At 37.3% G+C, this 24,750-nt stretch overlaps 1 protein-coding gene and 1 long non-coding RNA gene across 2 annotated transcripts; one reads left to right on the top strand and one right to left on the bottom strand.

Annotated features, from left to right (window-relative positions):
* Positions 1–10,151: 10,151 nt before the first annotated feature.
* LOC138889145 (uncharacterized) lies at positions 10,152–13,223 on the bottom strand. The gene is made up of 2 exons (XR_011406767.1): positions 12,682–13,223; positions 10,152–10,421 (listed from the first exon to the last, which is right to left on the bottom strand). It is a non-coding gene; the product is annotated as an uncharacterized lncRNA (long non-coding RNA).
* A 4,507-nt stretch (positions 13,224–17,730) lies between these two features.
* On the top strand, positions 17,731–23,062 carry LOC104219504 (potassium transporter 6-like). Its single transcript, XM_009770201.2, has 8 exons — positions 17,731–18,087; positions 18,170–18,659; positions 18,741–18,794; positions 19,925–20,185; positions 20,279–20,331; positions 21,263–21,386; positions 21,480–21,734; positions 21,820–23,062. The coding sequence occupies exons 1-8, from the start codon at positions 18,049–18,051 to the stop codon at positions 22,881–22,883; spliced, it is 2,340 nt and encodes a 779-aa protein (XP_009768503.1). The 5' UTR covers positions 17,731–18,048; the 3' UTR covers positions 22,884–23,062.
* The last annotated feature ends 1,688 nt before the right edge of the window (positions 23,063–24,750 follow it).

The raw sequence follows: 24,750 nt of genomic DNA, 5'->3' as shown, positions 1-24,750 counted from the left end.
CTTAAAATCATTAGGTGACGACTCTTCAAATTGCAAAACCCCTTTTCCAAAAGGAAAGAGTTGTCCCAACAAAATGTCACGAACTCGATTCCACGAAGGAAAAAGGGGGAGCGACAATTGTCTTCCATAGGCATGGAACAAAGGCATTCAAAGCCTTGTTCAGTGCCTCCACCATTACTTTCACCAAGTGTGCTGGATTTTGGACAACCAGGGTCACCGGTTAATTTCCCAGGGTTAAATTGTAGGCTAACCCCTATCCCTGCAGCACTACCTCCAGCCAGGATGCTGGAAGGTGGTCCGATTGTAGTGGAATTGAGGTCCCAATGGTAGGTGGAATTTGTCACACCTCCTTTTTACCTACACCCTCGAAGGGCGTATAAGGGATTTTTTCCAATTTAAGTGACATTATTCGAAATGGGATTATTTTATTTTATTTCACAGAGTCGCCACTTCGAATAGTTTATTTGGTGTCCCAAGTCACCAGTTCAAATCCCGAATCGAGGAGAAGATTGACTCTGTATTACAGTCCGCGAACACAAAAATTCGGGTAAGGAATACCCGGGAGAAGGTGTTAGGCATTCCCGAGTTCTGTGGTTCTAGCATGGTCGCTCGACTATTATTATTGGTCTATTTATCCGATTTTAAAAAAAATTAAACCTATGTGCATTTTATCTTTAAACCGCTTTTAAATATTTTAAGGAAGATTTCAACATCATCTAAAACACTTCTTTGGACCACGCCACATGAAATGCACTCGCAGTCCGAGACATGCTCTATTTAACGTTGTTAAGATTTGGATTTGGGTCACATGAAATGCACACCCGAGTTTAAGAAGGTAATTTTAATTGCGCGCCTAAAGCAACTACGCATTTTAGATTTGCGAGGGCCACACATTTTAAGGTTTTTCTTGGCACGGCACGCCTTGATTTATTCTAAGCAAATGGTTTTTAAACTAACTTATGAGGGCCATAAATTATAACTTGTCTAATATGGCTCGCCTCAAGTCTAAAACAAATTACTGATCAAATGGAATTGTCCCGTTAACAAATATGCTAATAAATGACAATGAACCATGGTGGGATATCTTCAACAGCAATCAAGGCATCGTTTGTCAGCAGTTTTTTTTGAATTCCAAAGAAACTCCAAAAAATCTTTCTAGGCATGTGAACATACTAATGGGAATTGATATGGAACCATCAGTACATTTTCTTTCTTTTTCTTTCCTAGTCAAGCTTAATTAAAAGGCTAATGAACCAACAATGATCCCAAAACTAATTAGTAGAGAACATGAAAGCAACGTGAATTTCAACTCATGCGAACATACTAACAATCTCAAGCACACACACAACAAAGACTTTATTCCATCAAAAATTGATATACAGGATTGAAGGGAAGATAAGAGTGAGAAATGGACCTCCAAAATTAATATGACTCTGACTGTTTTGAAGCTTGACAATGCATAGGACCGCGACCGGACCTCGACAAGCGAAAGATTGACTGAACCTCGCTTGAGAAACTCGAATCTCACCGACGACTCGAACTCTACTCGACCCGAAGAATAACAAAGCTCGAAGAGCTGATTGGAAATGAAGTTTGATGCGTTTTCGGGGTTGCGGCGGGGCTGATTTGAGACGGATTTTCATACTATTTTTGAAGTTGTTTTCAGCTGGTTCTTGCGGCAAGAAGGACAGTGATTTAAAGGTGAACTCGTGGTTGTGCTTGTTCGAGAATGGAGTGACTGGTCGTTGGAGGAGTTCTGGCCGGCGGGTCTCTTTTTCCGGCGATTTTCGAGAGGTTCAAAAAGTGGGTCGAGGAGAAGAAATTATGCTACAATCTATGGAAATATCTACTTCTTCTATCAAGAAGAAGATGAGTCCTTAGGGGATGGAAAGTCGTTTGGTTGAAGATGAAGTAGAATCGGTGAGGGGGGGTCTCCTGATTTGCGGCGCTACTTCAGTGTATATTCCTAGCGTGTATCTCTTGTATATTACCTTAGAGTCTAGGTCTATTTTATTTGTGTATTTTCTGCTTATTGCTCTTAGGTCCTTAGGGTATTTTTATTTGTTTTTTGTTCCAAAGAAGAGTCAAGAAGGGTCCCTAGGGTTAGCGTAATGGGTATTGGGTATTGAGCTTAAGGAATGGGCTAGAAACTTGGGCCTTTATGACTAGCTGTGCTTAAAATTAGCTTAATTAACTAAAACTTTATCCACATAGAAATATTATCAAAAATATTAATTATCCCTACTTAAGTACAAATAATTATTAAAATAAGACTGACCATTAAAACAAAACTATTTTTTTTGGTATTTTTTCACGATTAAAAAATGACTACAAAACATTAATGAGCCTATTTTTTGTAATTTTTCGTTTTCTTGTAATAAAATAAAAGTAAAAGAGTAAAAATGAGTTGAAATAGCTATATTAGGCCTAAATTAAATATTTACGTTCTAAAATATGAAAAATCTTGGGGAGGGTCAAAAATCACATGTCTACAACTACCCCTCTTTGATTGGAAAGACGGAGTATTTTCAGACAAAGAATGACTAGATAGGTTTTTTTGACCCGACCCTTATTTGGAGAGACTAAAACTAAGAGAGAGGGGAATATGACCGAGCCCTGGTATCTGAGCTGCCTACATATCCTTGGCTATAAAGGAATCAGGCCATGTGTAGTTCAGAGGTGAGTGGGATGATGGAGTATGCCGAGGTGGAGAGCCGGTTGAGGTGTCGTTCCGCCGAGGTTCCGGTCCGCGGTCCTGTTATTACATCAAAATCAAAATAAATGAAAAAGACCAGTTAAGCCTGTCAACTACAAGTTACAAGATTCCTATCTATAAGTCTTTTGAAGCTTGATCATGAGTCTTGAATGGTTCTTCATGCAGACTTTGGATTTGAACCTTAACGCTTGCTAGTTGCAGGTGCTAGCTCGTTCTTCTTCAGATTTTCGGATCAAGACTGGACATGTAGTGCTTGTGACCTCAACCATGTCTTGAGAAGCTCACATCTTTCATCAACTTCTGCATTTGGATTAACTTCTTGTCATTCTCTCTTTTTCCTTATTGTTACTAACTTCTATTGATCACCTCAAAATGTTGAGTCGCATTCTTGCCACGAGCTTCTTTTCTTGCTGACTTGAATTGTAATCTGAGATACTTTCCCTTATTCTCCAGGTGGACGCCTGACTGCTGAACTTGAACCGTATCCCTTGCTCTCTAGGTGGGCGCCTAATTCCCAAAACATCAATTGTATTCTCTTGCTCTCCAGGTCGGTGCATGATTGCCAAAAGTTGAACTGTATTCTCTTGCTCTCCAGGTGGGTGCCTGATTGCCGAAACTTGAACTGTATTCCTTTTCTCTCCAGGTGGGTGCCTGATTACCAAACTTGAACTATATTCTCGTGCTCTCCAGGTGGGTGCCTGATTGCCAAAACTTTAATTGTATTCCCGTGCTCTCCAGGTGGGTGCCTGATTGCCAAAACATGAACTGTATTCTCGTGCCCTCCAGGTGGGCACCTAATTGCCAAAACTTTAACTGTATTCTCGTGCTCTCTAGGTGGGTGCCTGATTGCCAAAACTTTAACTGTATTCCCGTGCTCTCCAGGTGGGTATCTGATTGCCAAAACTTGAACTGTATTCCCGTGCTCTCCAGGTGGGTGCCTGATTGCCAAAACTTGAATTGTATTCTCGTACTCTCCAGGTGGGCGCCTGATTGCCGAAACTTTAAAGGTATTCCCGTGCTCTCCAGGTGGGCGCCTGATTGCCAAAACTTGAACGGTATTCCCGTGCTCTCCAGGTGGGCACCTGATTGCCGAACTTGAACTGTATTCCCGTGCTCTCCAGGTGGGCGCCTGATTGCCGAACTTGAACTGTATTCCCGTGTTCTCCAGGTGGGCGCCTGATTGCCAAAACTTGAACTGTATTCCCGTGCTCTCCAGGTGGGCGCCTGATTGCCAAAACTTTAACTGTATTCCCGTGCTCTCCAGGTGGATGCCTGATTGCCAAAACTTTAACTGTATTCCCGTGCTCTACAGGTGGGCGCCTGATTGCCGAAACTTGAACTGCTCCTCTAAAATTGCTGCCTTTGAACCTGATTACAACAAAACGAATAAAACAAAAGAAATTTTCCTACCCCAGTTTGGTGTTGGGCGCTTCTGTGAGTGTTAATTGAATCATGTTACCAAATATTTCTATGAATTTGAAAGCTAAATCCCATTATCCAGGAGGGTCCTGAAAACTCCTAGTTAAATGATGGTTTTAAAATCTAAATTATATCTTCTAAAGGTGTGACTTCCGCTAAATCTTGTTATCTAAGAAGGTCTTAAAACTACATCTCATTATCCAGGAGGGTCCTGAAAATCAAAATCAAGTCTTATCTTAAGAGTGGCAATTTTTACGACTGAATTATACTACCATACAATAGAACTTACGCTAAATCTTGTTATCTAATAGAAATCTTAAAGCCGGATCCCATTATTCAGGAGCGTCCTAAATGCTCTTAATTGAATCCTATCTTAAGCATGAAAACTTTAAAGCCAATTTATATTCCTTTGGGGTACATTTATGCTAGATTTTGTTACTCATGATTGTTTTGAATTTTAAACTAAGTCCCATTTTCCATGAGGGTCCTGAGAATTTACTGTCAAACCTGTCTAGTGCTTGATTTTCCTTACGGAGGGTTTCTCCTAAACAAACGAAATTTTCTGCTCCTGTTTCAAATCAAAGAACAATCTTGTCAGTTCAAAAATATGGTGGTTGGTTTGTGGCCTTGACTTTGAGGGCGATGGCTCCTTCACTTCCCATGGTAACTGATTTCCACTCGATGACCCTTCTTGCTTATTGACTAACCACTTTCTCTGTCATCCTTATCACAGAAAATACCTCTTTTCCGTTCAGACCCAATACCCTTTATTTGTTGCATTGCTCATAAACCGACATTTACCAACCCTTTGTGTTTCACACGAACCCCAAAGCATATTGATTTTTACCAACTCAGTGCGCACGTTGTTCATTCCTGATTTAAATCACTGGCCTTGGCCTTGAGGTCTATTGCCCCATCGCTTGCCATGATAACTTTGATTTCTGCTTGGAAGATCTTGCTTGTCACTAGTTTACCACCCTTTTTTTGTCAATCTTATCACAGAAAATACCTTTGATCCGTTTACCCTAACCCTCCATTTGTTGCATTGTTCATGAATTGATATATACCAAGCTTTTGTATTTCACACGAATCCCAAAGCATGTTGATTGTTACCAACTCAGTGTGCTTGCTATTCTTTCCTGACTTATGCCACTTTGATGTGCTAGCCATATCCCGTTTTGTGCAATTTGGAAAGCTGGTGGTAAATTTTGAAGTCATTTCTCACTTGTTCTGACCAAACAGATTCAGGAATAGGAAGTAAACAAGACAAAAGGAACAGAGTAAAGGAAAATGGAAAGAGATAATTCCTAACAAGAAAACTACAAAGTAGGAACCTATCAAATGCGAATACCTACTCTAATGACCATGACATGCACCTATGGCCTATTCTATCAATGCAAGTCCGATGTTCAACTCTTGTTGTACCCTTAAACCATGAAACTGGGCTTCAATGCTCTAATTATCCAATCTGATTCACAATCCTTATTCGACTTGTAGTGCCCGAAGGGTTTTCACCATCAAGTCTCTCTCATTTTGTTCTTTCTCTCAACTTACAGTTACCTCAAGGTACCCGTGAAGGTTTTCACCGATAAGACTCTCTTATTTTTTATATCTCTCAGCTTTCATCGCCTTACGGTGCCTATGAGGATTTCCACCAATAAGACTCTCTCATTTTTCAGTTTGCCTTGTTTGGACCGGAGTGTTGTCCCTGATATGAATTACCTTTACTTGCTCGACTTGGCATCTCTCAAAGACTGATCGGAAGGTCTTTCTTTGGACCGTAATGTGTGCTTTTGGATGGGGTTAGAAAGAAAGGGTATCAAAAGGCTCAAAACAATTCAAATGGGTTCAAGATTACAACTTTCGGAATCAAATTTCTTACAACAACCACAACTTCTGCCCCAGTTCCTTTGCTTGGGGACTTTTGGATTTTATTTTGATGGGACCGAACCGTGAGGCTGCCTACGTATCCTTAAAAGGAATTAGGTCGAACGTAGTTCATGACATAGAAATTGCTTTGTTGTTATGATTTTCTCTTTTCTCTTTCTTTTCTCTCTCTTCTTTTCTTCTTCCTTTTCCTCTTTTTGTTGTTTTGTTTGTTTGTTTTTGTTTTTCTCCTCTTCTTCTTTTTCTCTTCTTCTTTTTCTTCTTTTTTTTTTGTATTCTCTTTTTTCCTTTTCTCTTTTTCTTTTACATATCTTTAGCGCTTGCGTCTCTAAACTTTACTATTGATTCCAAAAGAGGGGTATGAAAGGAAATAAATAAGGCTCAAAAGGGTAACAAGGGATAAAGTGTTTAGATAGCAGAACAAAATGCCTTCGTCATTCCAATCTTCAAAACATGCCAAGTACAGACAAACACAATTTAACCAAAGAAATCATATATAATATTTTTGACTGCATCAGAATTGATAGCCATTTCTACACACTTGCCTTCTATATCTGTTAAATACAAAGCACCATTGGACAACACGCTCGTTACGATGAACGGCCCCTGCCAATTTAGGGCGAACTTGCCTTTTGCTTCAGCCCGATGTGGACGGATATGTTTCAATAATACCTCTTTAAGTTCTATCTGCCCCAGTTTCACACAATTCGGGTTGTATGATCTCAAAATCCCTTCACTTATTTCCCTCAAATGTCCATATCATCTCCCAAATTACTTCATGATTAAACTAACTTTTTTAAAACCAGGCTGAGAGTTATGCGTGCATGTCATGTCACTAGAGTCAACAGGAAAAGGACTATAAAAAGAAAAGAGAGCTAAACAAAAATGACTAGAAATAACAGAAAACAGAAAATTACATTAGATAGATGGTGAAAGGGTTTGAACAACAAAACAAGCAAACTAAACTAGGGTTACAACCCTGGAACAAACCTAGACAACACTAAACGAGCTACTGCAATTAAACGAACTAGGAAAAATTAAAGGATAGAAGGGTTTGAGTCACAAGACAATATCCGGATTACAACCCTGAAAATAACTCGGACAACAGAAATGACAACAAAATAAACCTCCAAGACTCCTCCCCAGCTAGCCAAAAGAGGAGCGTCTTTCCAATTACCAAGCTCTGCATCTTAGCCACTGAGTTCAACATCAACATTGTAACATTCACAAGTCTTCTTCTCATTGTCCTTAGCAAATTGCTTTTGGGTTCCTTTGGCCGGCTCGTTATTATGATCAACTTTCGGAACCAAGAGTGATAGCGCTGAAAGCTTTGCGTCAACTGGCCCTCCGAGGATCTCAGAATAGTTATCATATTCCTTTTCCACACGAATCATGTCCTCCATATGTGTCTCAGGCAATGGACTTTGGCTAGTATCTGATGCATTTGGATTTTGCGCGGTAATGTCACCTGCATCAATAAGCTTCTGGACTGCTCCTTTCAGATGCCAACACTTTTCTATGTCATTCCCCGGGGCATCTGATCAATATGCGCACCTTTGAGAAAAATCAAACTTCTTTGGAAGAGGGTTTGGCATTTTTATCTGAATCGACTTCAACATGTCCAATTGCCTCAACCTTTGGAACAGACTGGCATACGATTCTCCAATAAGGGTGAAAGCATCTTCTTTTTTCAGTAGTCTTTTCATTTTATGCTCTGGCCTCAGTTGGAACCTTTTGCAGGCAGGTGGTTGATATGCCTGAGGGGGCGGGTGAGACATTTGTGGAAGTGGTGCGGGCCATCGCGGGTCTCGGGGATATGGAGCATATGGTGGTGCATTGTGGACGGGGTATCGGGAAAGTGATGTGCGATTTTGGGGTTTCTGTGGAGAGAAGTAGTAGTGGGGAGGATTACAAGGATATCCACCGGGTCGACATTGAGGCTGAAAGCATTTAGCAAGAACGACCACTGGACCCTGTCGTCGTCAGGGCTCAGTGACATCTTTTCTATCAATGGGAGGACTATCCCGAGCCACTTGTCCGTTCCATCTGAGCCAAAACTCCCTAAAACTTTCCTTGGGTTTCTTTTCCATCTGAGATAGGGAGGAGCAGTCTGGGACAATGTCTATATTGTACTGAAAGTGTCGCAAAAAATCTTGAGCCATGTCGCCCAATGTATGCCACTTACCGACATCTTGACGATTATGTCATTCCAAAGCTGCCCCAGTCAAGCTCTTACTGAAATATGCCATCAACAAGTCGTCTTTCTCTCTAACATTTCTCATTTCATTGCAATAAACCCTCAGGTGGGCTATCGGATCTCCACACCCATCATACAAGTTAAATTTTGGCACTTTAAACCCCGCAGGCAGGCGAATGTCAGGGGACACAGACAATTCTTTGTAAGCCATGTTACCCTGGTCTCTCATTCCTTGCTTGTTCTTTAAGGACTGTTCTATGCCTTTCAGCTTCCTGGGTATCTCATCTCGCCCTTCTTTTCCTGTAACCTTTTCATTTTCAACATGAAGCTCACCCCCGAGGGCTCTTCTTGTATGAGTTAGGAACCTTGTGGGCAACTTTTGGGAGGTAATATTGGGCATCATGAGCTTTGAGTGGGTATCCATTGTTGGGAATAGAGGATATAATAGGAGGGCCATTTTGGGGAGAGGTAATTGGAGAAAGGGTGATGGAACTACTAGGGTGGTTGGGAAAGCAATGATAAGCGGGTGGATCTGGAGAGTATGGAGGATCATCTGGCACTATGACCGGAGTTTGGGTAAGGGTAACATCTAAGAAGCTAGGTGGTGGCGGGGGTGGTGTCTTCCCAGTCATCTAGGCCTGATACATGTTCGTCATGTGCTGTCTTAACATCCTTACCTCATCAGCCAAACCAGTGTCTTGTTCAACCAACTGCTTCTGCGCACCGGTATCAACCAACCCGATTTCATTGTTTTCCGCCATTGCCTTTTGACTTTATGTTGTGTAGACGAGTCACTACTTTGAGAACCACAAACCAACCACCTTTCTGCTGTGAAGATATTAAAAGGAACAAAATGGGGGCATCTTGTTGGCGTTAGGGAATTTAACAGCAAAAATATCACATTGCGTGCAATGCACCTAGCAACAATTAATGGTTCTAGAATGACTTCGAGGGTCATAAGATCACTTGGCATCATCCCAATTTGTCCATTTGAATCTTCTCTTTTCTTTTCTTTCCTCGCACTTCTTAGCTCGCTCATTTTCTTTCCCCTTTTTTTTCTTTCTGATTATCGCTCTTTTCTTTCCTCTTATTTCTCACATGTCATGACTTCACCTTTTTTTTTCTTTTCTCTTTTTCTTTTTTTTTTAAAAAAAAATGATTCGATCGAACCCTATATAGGTTGCCTACGTATCATGACCTCGCATGAATCAAATCTTTGCGTAGTTCGGGAAGATCGGGAATAAAGTAAACAAACTAACGTTCTCATTTTTTTTCTACCTTAATGACTACTCTAATGAGAAAAGAGAAATAAAAGAAGCAAAACCCCTTTTTTCTAGACTTAATGTCCCATAACCTATTTTAAACTCAAGCTTAATGGATTTTTTTTCTTTTTGTTTTCTTTTTGGAAACAAATACTCTATTAAGGAAAAATCCTAGAAGAGAGAAAGATATGTTTTGACTCTTTTTTTTTGAATTTTCATTTGATATCCCTGAAGAAAAACTTCGTAATGAGAAATGAAAAAGACAAAAATTGTTTTTGAATTTCAATTTTTAATTACCTAAAGGAGAAATTTTAAAAATAAACAGAAGATAAGGTATCTTATTTCTTCTATGTACAATGTCCTAAATCTAGTAAAAATAAAAGAATTTTTTTTCTATTCATTTTTCATTAATTTCGCAAAGAAGAACCTCAAAAGAAAATCTTTTTTTTTTTGGATTTTTGGAATTAATACCTTAAAGAAAACTTGTAAAGAGACATCAAAAGAGAAAAATCCCATTTTTTGGAGTTTTTTAGTCCTAGTATCCTAAAGGAAAAATAAAAGCAATTTTTAATTTTTTTGAGTTCTAGATATTAATTTTCTAAAAAAAGCCACCTCAATTTTTTTTTAACTTCTAGGAGTAGTATTTCTAAAGAAAATTCTAACGGAAATATAAAAACGCAAAATATCTCTTTTTTTGGATTTTTGAGTTACAATACATTTTTCAAATACAAAATAGAAAATAATAACAAAAGACTCGATAAACTTAACTAGATTATGATAGACCTTAGCATCAACTAAATGACAGAATACTACTGTACATGACTAAAAAGTAAAACATGAACAATGGACTCAAAAACATAAAAAGGCTCCTCGAGCAGCTCCTGAATGCAGTGATCCTGGGGTATCTGTTATGCTCAAACTTCGGTATGTAGATCCACACCTGTAAGAGAAAACTTAAACCAACATTATGTGAGACAATAGCATTCCCTACTAGACACATGCAAGACATGATTGGGGTTATTTGCAAAATGGCTTATTTGGCCAAAAGGTGGCTAGAAGTGCAAAATTTGGCTAAGACCCCGCAAAGCCAAGAACCTAAGATTTACTAGGAAGACCGAACCCTAAGTGGGTTGCAACGAGAATCAGCTTTGCGTAGTTCGGGCATATTGGATACGGGCGGGAAATAAAATTAACAAATAACTTAGAGAATATATATATATATATATATATATATATATATATATATATATATATATATATATATATATATATATATATTGCTTTTTCTTGAAAAATGATGAAACATGTAAAATCTTTTTGGATTTTCTTTTTTTATTTTTGATTGATTTTTTTTGGAAAAAATGAAGGGGAAAGGGCAAACTCTTTTTTGTTTTTGGATTTTTTATTTTTATTTTATTTTTGGTTTTTCTTGAAAAGTGTGAAAGAAAATTATAACTGGGCCCCACTTGCTTCATTTTTATACGTCAACCTCTTTTTTTTCTTTTTTTTCCTTTTCTTCATTCCCCCTCAATTATCATTGGTCCGCCAAATGACCCTTTTACCCTTGAAGAAATGCAACATGTAGCACATAGGATGCATCAAGATGGTTTGTTATTTTGGGTTCACCTGTCCTAGACGGATCCAACCCCTGTGTTGAGTCCCCAAAGTCAAATGCACGTGATGCAACAAACGTTCCTACTAGGGATCCAGCATGAGGCTATGTTATTCTAGGTTTAAAAACCTGGGTTTATTTGTTCTAGACCTGGCTTACCCGAGTGGACAGCTCGAGCCGAAGGGGGGCAGCGTACCGGAAATACAGAAGCTTCACCGGCTTTGCAACTTGTCCGAACCTCATTCTAAAATTGGAATGACTCTAACAGAAAAGAAGTCACACGAAGTGCACACTTCCCAGATGATTTAGGAGACTCAGAGAGATGAGGGTTTCGCAATAATTTATATACAGTTCAATAATATCAAAGTGGTAAAAAGTGACATTTAGCACATTAGGCTCAAACACGCAAAAAATTAAATAATAAATAAAGCCAACTATAACAGATATTCTAAACTCGAATTCTGAACCCTGAACCAGAGATTCTGGGTTCGATTCCCAGCAGAGTCGCCAGAGCTGTCACACCTCCTTTTTACCTACACCCCTGAAGGGCGTATAAGGGAATTTTTTCAATTTAAGTGACATTATTCGAAATGGAATTATTTTATTTAATTTCTCAGAGTTGCCACTTGGAATAGTTTAATTGGTGTCCCAAGTCACCGGTTCAAATCCCGAATCGAGGAGAAGATTGACTCTGTATTACAGTCCGCGAACACAGAAATCCAGGTAAGGAATTCTGTTTACCTGGAAAAATGTGTTAGGCATTCCTGAGTTTCGTGGTTCTAGCACGGTCGTTCGACTGTTATTATTGGCCTATTTATCCGATTTCAAAATATTTGTAAACCTATGTGCATTTTAGCTTTAAACCACTTTTAAATATTTTAAGGAAGATTTCAACGTCATCTAAAATACGTCTTTGGACCACACCATATGAAATGCACCCGCAGTCCGAGACATGCTCTATTTAACGTTGTTAAGATTTGGATTTGGGTCACATGAAATGCACACCCGAGTTTAAGAAGGTAATTTTAATTACGCGCCTAAAGCAACTACGCATTTTAGATTTGCGAGGGCCACGCATTTTAAGGTTTTTCTTGGCACGGCACGCCTTAATTTATTCTAACCAAATGGTTTCTAAACTAACTTATGAGGGCCATAAATTATAACTTGTCTAATATGGCTCGCCTCAAGTCTAAACCAAAGTACTGATCAAATGGTATTGTCCCGTTAACAAATATGCTAATAAATGACAATGAACCACGGTGGCATATCTTCAACAGCAATCAAGGCATCGTTTGTCAGCAGTTTTTTTCGAATTCCAAAGAAACTCCAAAAAATCTTTCTAGGCTTGTGAACATACTAATGGGAATTAATATGGAACCATCAGTACTTTTTCTTTCCTAGTCAAGCTTAATTAAAAGGCTAATGATCCAACAATGATCCCAAAACTAATCAGTAGAGAACATGAAAGCAACGTGAATTCCAACTCATTCGAACATACTAACAATCTCAAGCACACACACAACAAAGACTTCATTCCATCAAAAATTGATATACAGGATTGAAGGGAAGATAAGAGTGAGAAATGGACCTCAAAAATTAATATGACTCTGACTGTTTTGAAGCTTGACAATGCACAGGACCGCGACCGGACCTCGACAAGCAAAAGATTGACCGAACCTCGCAGAAACTCGAATCTCACCGACTACTCGAACTCTACTCGACCCGAAGAACAACAAAGCTCAAAGAGCTGATCGGAAATAAAGTTTGATGCGTTTTCGGGGTTGCGGCGGGGCTGATTTGAGCCGGATTTTCATACTATTTTTGAAGTTGTTTTCAGTTGGTTCTTGCGGCAAGAAGGACAGCGATTTAAAGGTGAATTCGTGGTTGTGCTTGTTCGAGGACGGAGTGACTGATCGTTGGAGGAGTTCTGGCCGGCGGATCTCTTTTTCCGGCGATTTCCGAGAGGTTCAGAAAGTGGGTCGAGGAGAAGAAGTTATGCTGCAATCCATGGAAAAATCTACTTCTTCTATCAAGAAGAAGATGAGTCCTTAAGGGATGGAAAGTCGTTTGGTTGAAGATGAAGCAGAATCGGTGAGGGAGAGGTCTCCTGAATTGCGGGGCTACTTCAGTGTATATTCCTTGCGTGTATCTCTTGTATATTGCCTTAGAGTTTAGGTCTATTTTATTTGTGTATTTTCAGCTTATTGCTCTTAGGTCCTTAGGGTATTTTTATTTGTTTTTGTTCCAAAAAAGAGTCTAGAAGGATCCCTAGGGTTAGCTTAATGGGTATTGGGTATTGAGTTTAAGGAATGAGCTAGAAACTTGGGCCTTTATGACTAGCTATGCTTAAAATTAGCTTAATTAACTAAAAATTTATCCACATAGAAATATTATCAAAAATATTAATTAGCCCTACTTAAGTACAAATAATTATTAAAATAAGACTGACCATTAAAACAAAACTATCTTTTTTGGTATTTTTTTCAAGATTAAAAAATGACTACAAAACTAATGAGCCTATTTTTTGTAATTTTCATTTTCTTGTAATAAAATAAAAGTAAAAGAATAAAAATAATTTGAAATAACTATATTAGGCCTAAATTAAATATTTACGTGCTAAAATATGAAAAATCATGGGGAGGGTCAAAAATCACATGTCTACAGCGTTTGTTTTTTTTTTTTCATTTTTGTGTTTTTTTTATTTGCTACTTTGGGTAATGTATGGGATTAAGTTAATGGATTGACTCATAATTGTTCCCTTTGCTATCAAATCTTGGTCAGTGGAAGAGTCAGCAGCTATTGTATCTGGGGAGAGGGATTCGACATTAATGTGGTATCTTGTGAAATGGAAGGCGAGTGTCTTTTCACCTGAAATTGAGTGGGTTTTTAGATGAGGCACTTGAGTGCTTATGGGGTTTGTTGAGTTTTCCCCATTAGAGGCTTTTTCTATGAGAGCGGTAGGGGACGCATAGGTGTATAGGTAGGGTTGATTTTTTGGGCTGGTAGTCTCCAAATGGGTGATGGCCCTAATTGGTTGAATGTGGTCGGCCCTGCAGTCCAAGACCCCATGGATAAGATCTTTTGCGTCAGGAGATGGGCCTAGATCAGAGGCTTCGCTGTGTGAGCCTATGTGGGGGTCGAGGCTGGAGTTTATGTAAGTTTCCCTGGGCCCCATTCTGGCCTTGCGTTTGGTATTATTTTTTGGCTAGGTCCTCGCAGAAGGTGTTGCATAGGAGTGGGGGTGGGGCTTTGTTTATTGATTGGGACGTTGGGCCTGTTGTAAAATTTTGGACTGGGTTTGTTTCCCTTAGAATTGTACTTTACAGTTTTAGTTTGTAGGAACTTACCTGAGTTAACGTCGAACATGTTTACTTGGATCTGTTGTGTTGGTGGTGCATGATGATGGTCATTTATTTTTCTCTTTCACTTTTTGTTGATCCTGTTTTTTCTTTCTTGGGAAGGTTACTGTCTTCCATTCATTTTCCTCCCCTTTTTTGTATTTTTTTCTGAGGCTTCTGGTGTTTCCTGTGGTGTGAGGGATTGAACTTTTTTGTAGTTGCAGTTTCTTGATATGTGCCCAATTCTTCCACATGTCATATATAATGTACCCTCCCCCTCAGAAATCACTGCTTGTTTGTGATCTCTAATTATTACAGATGTTTCCACTGGGGATTCTAAAGGTACTTGAATGCATATGTGTGTGTACCTTCCTCTCAGGGTGAAGGAGGTACATGGGTCAATTTTTAGTAATTTGCCCAATTTCCTGCCAACTTTCTCCAGAATTTTTTTATCATAGAACTCTATTGGGAGTTGTGGGAGACGAATCCAGATAGCTGTGGTAGAGAGAGTAGCTTCTTATAGTACAAATTTTGGTTCCCATCTTCGAACGGAGAGGAAATTCCCAGAGACAAACTATGGTCCTAGATGTAATGCTTTAGCCATATTTTCTCCTAGACTAAATTTGACAATGAAGAAATCTCATCCTAGGTCAATCAAGATTAACTGTTCTGATGGCTTCCATAAGTCAATTAGTTTAGACCGAAGATAATGGTGTGACATTCTATATCCAAAGATCTTTATGATTACAGAGTAACGCATGGGAAGTAAAGGCGTTTCTTGTCGTCTTGAATATTTTTGCCTTTGTCATCTTTGATGATTGTGGAGGCATCTTCCTCATGGTAGTCATTTTGATGGCTTACCGGTTTGTCGAGAAGCATTTCCTTGTAGGAATGTGGTATTGTTTCTTCTTTTACCTCCATATGGTTGTTCTTGTCCGGTGGTTCTGGCGATATGAGTGGTGTAATAATAGTTGTATCCGTGAGAGTTAAGATCTAGAGAGATTTTTGAAACTTGTATTATATTTGCCTTTCTATAGGCGTCTTCTTCCTTTTTTATTTGGTATACTAGAGTTGCTGCTATAAAAAAAAAAGAATAAAAAAGTAGAGTTGCTGTATAAAAATAAAGAATTTAAAAAATATAGTTGCTGATTTTTGAAAGACAGATAGGCATTTTAGCTGATTTGACATTCCTACGAGACTTTCCATTCAAATTGAGTTAACTTTTCGGACCATTGTTCGGGCTGTTCGGAGTGTATATGGAAATTTCAATTTGAATTTTTGGTGTTCGAACTGAAGAAATGATAATTCAAATCCAATCCAAATAATTTCGGATTGGATCGGATTTTTTAAGTTCAATTTTGAATTAATCGGTTTGAATATTTTGGATTTTCGATTTTGAGCTTGTATGTGAAGATGTTTCTTCCTTTTATAAAAATAAATATCCAAATGAAGTACTTATGTTAAATTGCATGAAAATTTCCTCATTGTCAGCGCAATCATCCAAATAAAGTATTCAAGTAATAAAATTATTATTAAGAAAATACAACAGAGATATTAATACGGCCGATAAGAAGTAGCAATAGTAAAATCATTTCCAAATAGAAAGTCTTCTGACAGTAACTTAATAATTAATATTGAATATATGAGATAATATCTAATGGGTATGGTATTGAACGTATTACTATTGACATATTGGATAATAGACTAAATATAAAGTATAAAAATTTTGGATTTTTGGATATCCAAACATCTGAAGTAAAAAATCTAATATCCAATCCGATATTCAAAAAGTTTTAAAATTAAACCCAAAATCCGATCTGTAATCCAACAAGTCAAAGCAAAAATCCAAAAAAAACGAAATTCGATTTGGATTTCGGGTTTGCCCAAACTATGCCCATCCCAACTGGCCAAGTTTATTTCTTGAGAACAAACCATATGTTTTGTGACTTTAAATCCCCAAAAGCTAATTTAGTGAATTTAGAGAAAACTAAAAAGTTTGATACTTCCTCTTTTCACTTTCAATTATTCACTATATTAAAAATATATTTTCACTTTTACTTATTAATTTTAGCAAATCAAGAGAGGACCATATATTTTTCATGTTTTACCCTTATCATTAATTACTTATTTCTATAATAATTTCCTAAGACTTCTCAAAATACTACCATTATTATGGGTATTAACTTTTTAAGGGGCGTGCAAAATATATTGTGGATAAGTAAAAGTGAACGGAGAAATATTCAAAAATCAACTGAAGAAAGAACGGTATACCTGGTTCCCCTCTTGATCCCATTTTAATTGATTGTATTTAATGCTTTCTGTTCAATCTCAATATTTTGAATGGTTCCTCGGAATATAATTTAATAAACTTTGACTAATATTTATAATGGTTTTATGTTTCATTATTTTGATATGAACAATTTATAACTTGTAGTGCTTATCAAAATTTATAAATATCCATGTTTTATAGTATATAAAAATAAATCAACCTAACCTAATTTAGTTCAAGTGGCTTTCAATAAACAAATGTATTCAACAAATTTGTCCTTCTTACTTAGAGAATATCCAATGAGCACCTGCGTAAGATCTCATCCAAAACTTCTTCTGAGAAGCATCGTTTTCATAACCCCAAAAAGTCAACTAAGCTGAAACGGCAGAAAAAAGGACTTCACTGCAATAAATAGAAAATTTCCAATAATCTACAAAATATACTATAAATACAAATTTCTGTCTGATATAAGCGCAAACGTAGACATGTTGTCCCTATGCCACAACCGAGGGTACTAAAGTCTACCAAAAGCAAGAAAATGAAAGATAATTACATGTAACAATCAATAATAAGTGCAATAAATTATCTATGAACAAGTTAAATACTTAAATTATACTGATTGTGTAAAAAAATTACAACAGATAATTTATGTCATTTTTTAAGTTACTATATTTGACTTGTTATAAATATTTATTATATGTTGTTGCAAGTTATTTAAATTAGAATTTAAGTTCTACGTCAAAAATATTTATATAGTTAAATTATTTGTTGAGTATACATAGTATAAATTTCTTGATAAATATTAAGTGATAATTGTTAAAGTTAACTAACCGATATTACAGACTAAAATATACAAATATAATTTTAAAATATTTATATTATTTGTATATATATAACTTAAATTCTTTTGAAATAACTTAATGCTGTCAATACATATTTCCTTTCGCTAACATAACAAGAAAACTCCCAGAAGCAAAAAGAATAGAAAAGATAAATAAAATTCCCATAAGCAAACTGTCACACAGGAACTCTCCACCCACGACGAGAAGCACGCACTCACAAACTATATACAACTATATCTCACGTTCTTGTTTTCTTCCTTTCCTTGTTAGTAATAAAAATACTTTTATAATTGTGCTGTCTCCCTGTCTTGTGAGAAGACTCTCTGCTCTTATTCTTCTACTCCCAAGTTTCTATCTGTATTTTCTGGGTTAACACCTTGAAATATATATATCTCTTTGGCTTTTCCTGTTTGTGCAATTCTCTAATATATTGTACCAAAGTGCACTAACGGACGTTAAGGTAAATTGTAAATATTGCTATGAAACCGGTTTCTTAAGGACGCGCCATGGATCTTGAAACAGGGTTTTACCAGAATCGTTTAAAGGTGAGTCTTCTGTACAATTGTACATGTTGTTAATGTGTTGTGATTTCCAGACAAAAAAAAAAAGATGTTGTTGATTTTGCAGAAAGAATCTTGGAGGACAATCTTGACACTGGCATATCAAAGTTTGGGAGTTGTTTATGGGGATTTGAGTACCTCCCCACTCTATGTATATACAAGTACTTTTGCTGAAGACATTGAACATACAGAGACGAATGAAGAAGTCTATGGTGTTTTATCATTTATCTTTTGGACATTGACTTTGATTCCTCTGTTGAAATATGTGTTCATTGTGCTTAAAGCCGATGATAACGGTGAAGGAGGTACATTTGCTCTATATTCACTCCTCTGTAGACATGTCAAAGTGAATTTATTGCCAAGTTCTCAGTTAGCAGATGAAGAATTATCAACCTACAAGAAGGATATTAGTACTAGTCCTTTGCAAAATACTTTTGGAGCAAAACTTAAATCAACTCTTGAGGGGTATAGAGTATTACAGAAATTTCTACTTGTATTATCTCTACTTGGAGCTTGTATGGTAATAGGGGATGGCATTCTTACACCTGCTATTTCTGGTATGCCACTGTTTTCTGTTTGGTTGGTTGAAACCTCAATTTTGTAGTATTAGTTATTGAATTCATTTTTTTTTTTGGCAGTTTTCTCTGCGATTTCTGGTGCTGAACTCTCTTTGGGAAAAGATCATCACTTATGTAAGATTCTTTAACCTTGTTCTGTCTGATCATTTTTGGTATATATGCAGCTTTTTATCTGCTTAACGCTGAAGAAAAGTTGACAAAAGAGACTGTGTGTTTTCAGATCAGCTTAACATATTCAATAGTTTGACAATTGAGTTGTCGTGGGGAAACTTGACAGACCTTTTATCGTTCAATCTGTCACATTATGTTTTGTAAATCGATGATATTTCTGTTGATTACCATAGTCCATACAACATTAGGTCAAATATTAGGCCTTCTTTGTTCTGCATAAAGTTTCCATGCATAGAATTTGTTGGTTGAATGTTATGTTACAAAAAGCTATAAGAGAGAAGCGATTTTGTCTTTGCGATGGATGGAGAAGTGGCATTCGATTGATGTTCTGTAAATGGGACAGCAGTCGAAGCGAAGAGGAGAAAATTATCCACACTTTTTCTTCTGTGGGAGGTTAGGAAGTCAAAATTTTGTACTAATTATACCAAAGGAAGGGCTAATATATGTTGGCTGATCCTAAATGAGATCCATCAACCATAAAGAAGTGCCTTGTGGCTGAGAAACTAAAATTAAAAGTGAAGTCCTCAAATGGGTTGCTGGGGACTTCTGGACAAAATATTGACTCATTGCTACCAGATGTTTAATCCCTCTAGAATCTCAGAGTTTGAACAGTAGTGCAGGTTTACTTTGCTATAATCTATTGACTGCATTCATAAATCTTGACTGTCCTTTGGACTCGCTGAACTTCATCGTGTTAGATACATCTCTGAAGAATATAAAGGGAATCATAAAGGTATAAATCTGTGCTTACAGGCACTTTGATTTATCGTTGTGGTAGTTATGGTTGATATGGGATGATCCCCTTCATGAGAGTTATGTTAATTTTGAGATGGAATAGATCATCAAGTTAATCACGAATTAGCGTGATATATCATGTGGAGGTCCAAGATTTTGAGAAATCTTAGAGAATTTGGCTCAGTTCATTCTTTTTTCCTTTTATTCCTTCTTCTTTCTTTGGTTGCTAGTTGATTGTATTTCCTATCATGTAAAGGATTTAAAATAAAATGTAACTCTTGATACCTATGCCCAAAACGACATGCTATCCGTTCTCCTGAAATATGAAAATTTTGCAGATATAGAAGTTCCAGTTGCATGTATCATACTGATAGCCTTGTTTGCCCTTCAGCATTATGGCACCCACAGGGTTGGCTTTTTGTTTGCACCTGTTGTCGTCACTTGGCTTCTGTGTATCAGTGCTATTGGTATATATAATATAATACACTGGAATCCGACAGTGTATCGAGCATTGTCTCCATTTTACGTGTACAAGTTCCTGAAGAAAACTCGAAAAGGTGGCTGGATGTCCTTGGGAGGAATCCTTCTTTGCATAACAGGCAAGTATATAGCTGTGTCTTCCCAAAAGAAAATAGATATCTACTACTTCTCTCAGTGTCATGATCACCAAATACGACATTTCATTCTTTCAGGTTCAGAAGCAATGTTTGCTGATCTTGGGCACTTCTCGCAGTTGTCAATAAAGGTATGTGTTCATCCATCCTGATAGGCGTCCTGTATATCTTTAAGACTTTATGTATATCGTAAACTCTCGCATATGATGATTTTCAGAGAAGAAAAAGTTTTCATTTACTAAATATGGTGTTCAAATCCACAATTCGTTATCTGGATGAAGAGTAGAAGGGAGTGAGAGGCAGCAAAGTATACATCAGAAAAACTGATAGATCAGTACTGTTAAAAGACAAGGCATGAATCATTAAATGGGATGAGTTTCCTATATGATTTTAATTCCCGTGTCTAATACAATCTCTTTTCCTAATTGAAAGTGTGGAAGAGATTTCTCTTCAGGAAGAAAACATTTCTGATTGGTCTCCAATGGAACCTCATACATGAAATGTAAGTCTTTGACAAATCAATCTTGCCTGATTGTTGGAGCTTAATCTTGATATCTCATTCAAATGTCTAAAATAGTTACAGCTATCAAATGATCAGGAACTGTTATAGTCAATCAAATGGTTAGCAGCAATCTTAGGCGATTACTTTATCTGAAAGCACGTTGTACCCAAAAGAGAAGCTTCGAGCAGCCTTTGTTCTCAATCGCTGAATTTATCTATTTAATTTCCTTAAGGATTGATGCTAGTTCTGCTGAAATGTTTACAACTGCTTCCCATATTATCAGTTGATAATCGTTTGTTTATTGTCTTGGGATTGTATCACCAGATATGTGTTTACAATCTGATGAGAATATCGATAAGGGAAAATAATATCGAACTAGAGACATGAATGAATGCAGTTTGAAGATAGATTTTTGAAATACTTTATTCTGCATGTTCTCCTTTTCGTCGTTGAAAAAGAGAATGCCAAAATATAGTCCCTGGTGTAAATTGTACTTACCTGTACACTTTGTATCACCGTGAGATTGTACCATTGTATATGAGACCAGTTCCATTTTGCAGATGGCTTTTACCTTCATGGTTTATCCATCATTGGTTCTTGCATATATGGGGCAAGCTGCTTATCTGTCACGGCATCATGTTATGGAGAATGACTATCAGATTGGCTTCTATGTTTCTGTACCGCGTACGCATCTTAAGGAGTTGATTTTACTAGGACAAGTTAAATTAGGCAATTTTTTTCTGCTGATAATTGACATCTCCTACATTATTGTTTCAGAGAAACTAAGATGGCCTGTTCTGGTGATTGCTGTGCTGGCTGCAATAGTGGCAAGCCAAGCTGCTATAACAGGAACCTTTTCAATTATTAAGCAATGCTCTGCATTGGGATGCTTCCCAAGAGTCAAAATAGTGCATACGTCGTCAAAAATACACGGCCAAATCTACATCCCAGAGATTAACTGGACCTTAATGATATTATGTTTGGCTGTTACTGTTGGTTTCAGAGACACCAAAAGGCTGGGCAATGCTGCAGGTATGGATTCTATCATACTCAAAAAACATGGGGCGAATTTAGTTTTACTCAAAAAGTAAATGATATTTTTTCTTATTTGCATCAGGTTTGGCAGTCATAACTGTCATGTTGGTCTCCACTTGCTTGATGTCATTGGTAATTGTTTTGTGTTGGCACCAAAATGTCCTCCTTGCAATTTGCTTTGGGATCTTTTTTGGGACAATTGAGGCTTTATATTTCTCTGCTTCGTTGATGAAATTTTTCGAAGGAGCATGGGTGCCTATTGCCATTTCTTTCATTTTCATGATGGTGATGTGCATTTGGCACTATGGCTCGCTGAAAAAGTACGAATTTGATGTTCAAAATAAGGTCTCTATTGACTGGCTACTCAGTGCAGGTCCCACCCTAGGTATTGTAAGGATCCGTGGCATTGGCCTGATATACACTGAGCTGGTTTCAGGAATCCCAGCAATCTTCTCGCACTTTGTTACTAATTTTCCAGCTTTTCACCAGGTTCTAGTTTTCATTTGTGTCAAATCTGTCCCAGTTCCTCGTGTTAGACACGAGGAACGGTTCCTTGTAGGACACATTGGCCCAAGAGATCAGCACATCTATAGATGCATCGTTAGGTATGGTTATCGTGATGCTCACAAGGATGATCTCCAGTTTGAGAATGATCTTGTATGTAGCATAGCGGAGTTTATAAGGACAGGAAAAACAGGTCTGGATGGTAATGCTGGTGAAGATTTATCCAAGGATTTGGAGGACTTGACTGTTCTTGGAACCCCTTCGACTCATATATCTGGAGTTCAACTTCGCGAGGACAATGAAGTGAGTTCCGAATCAGTTGGATCATCGAAACTTAGAGCAATGCACACTACGCTGATAACCAAGCCTAAGAAAAGAGTGAGGTTTTTCATACCAGAAACTCCAAAAATTGACGGAGGTGCAAGAGAGGAGTTGCGTGAACTGATGGAAGCTAGGGAATCAGGCATAGCTTACATATTGGGGCATTCCTACGTCCGAACCAAACGAGGATCTAGCTTATTTAAGAAAATGGTTATAAATTTTGGATATGACATTTTGACAAAGATCAGTAGGCCACCAGCCTATGCATTGACTGTACCTCATGCTTCTACTTTAGAAGTAGGAATGGTCTATCATGTATGATCTTGGGTGTAGAAGAGAAACTAGTAATAATACCTGTACATGTGTGTGTAGTTTTTGTAAGAATACAAGAAACGTGTTAACCTTTATCATGTTTGAGAATGTAAAATATAAACCATAATTGTAACTTGTTGACTGATGCTATTTTACAAAGGTAAGACTAGGATAAGTTTTTTGAATTATATGACGAGTGACGTACATGTGACAGTCATATCTCTAGCATTAAATATGGCCATATTTACGAACTACGAGTGGATCTATCGGGGATTTGTATTTATACCTGCTTTTTAGGTCACATTTTAACTTATACCCGCTTTGTAAAAAAATTGCAAGCGTACCTACTTTTCGCGTAAACTTCAGGCATACGGGACTGAAGTAGCAAAGACAATCACGCAAACTTCACATTCAAGTAGACGGGCCTGAAGTTGTTTGTAATTGTTGAACTTAAGCATTCTACTAGCTAATGTTTTGTTCTCTATTTGCTGAACTTTAGCATGTTTTAGCTGAAGTTTTGTTCTGGATTCAATAGTTTTGTCGTAAAGCTTTTTCAAAAACTTCAGCAGAAGATGTTGAAGTTATTTAGTTCATTTGTAAAAACTTCAGCACTAAATAAGTTGAAGTTTTGTCCTGGATTCATAGTTTTGTCATAAAACTTTTTCAAAAACTTCAGCAGAAGATGTTGAAGTTATTTAGTTCATTTGTAAAAACTTCAGCACCAAATAAGCTGAAGTTTTGTCCTAGATTCATTAGTTTTGTCATAAAGCTTTTTCAAAAACTTCAGCAGAAGATGTTGAAGTTATTTAGTTCATTTGTAAAAACTTCAGCACTAAATAAGCTGAAGTTTTGTGCAACATTTTAGCGATGAAAAAATAAGGTGAAGTTTTATGCAACATTTTAGCGGTGCAAAAATCCAAATATTTGATCGTTAAGGTAACGATGCTTCTGGACAGCCATAGAAGTAGCTCATTTTCAGCTTCATCTATTAGTATTTGCTTTGTTTTCTCACGAATCTAATTCAAGTATAATACAGCAGTAATATTTAGTAGCAGTGCTAGAATTATGGAGTACCAAGTTGCCCTGTTCATGTTGATCAGTAACTGAATTTTTGTAGTTTTGATTCCATTCATGGGCCTGTTTTCAGTTTCTCCTTTTTTTGTCTGTGTTTTCAAAAAAGAAAGGAGGAAGAAAGGAGCACACAGGTAGCAGAAAAAAGGAGGGGGCTGAAGTTGTAAAAATTAGGGTATAGGTTAAATAATTTTAAAAATATGGGTATAGGTTAAATGGGGGCGACCAAATAGGGCACCCCGTACAATTTTTACATCTATCACGCTAGAGAGCCTTGTAGGAGGCCCCAAAGGTTGAGCCGTAGCATACTACACATTAGTAGTTGGGCTTATGTCGTGACAAAGTGGAATTAGAGTATTGTACGATGGTAGGATGTTTGAGTTTTTAATGGGATGAGTGTAACAACCCACATTGAATTACTTGTAGTTGGACTTGAAAGAGGGTTTGTTGTAAAACTTGCTTTAGGCAAATCTCACATCTAAATAGGAGGAAACATTTAGGCATCATATAAAATGTATCAGGAATTCTATTATAGAAACACCATGTTTAAGGTAAAAACCCGTGAGTCCCCAAGGATTAAGCTAGAACATACACCAATCAATTCAAAATTTGAAGATTATTATGTACAGAGGCGAATCCAGGATTTGGAGGTACCGGATGCCACACCCATTTAAACGTAGAAATGTAGTAATTCACATAATCCAAATAGGTTATCCATTCCGCCTGTTTGATATATTTTGGTGTTTGGTTCGAGTTATTCGTCTTGAACGTGATGGATATTCTTTTTCCTGAATCGTCTTTAAAT

This window comes from Nicotiana sylvestris, chromosome 4 (genome assembly GCF_000393655.2).
Source record: "Nicotiana sylvestris chromosome 4, ASM39365v2, whole genome shotgun sequence".
Taxonomy (NCBI): domain Eukaryota; kingdom Viridiplantae; phylum Streptophyta; class Magnoliopsida; order Solanales; family Solanaceae; genus Nicotiana; species Nicotiana sylvestris.
This window is presented reverse-complemented; position numbering and strand designations above follow the sequence as displayed.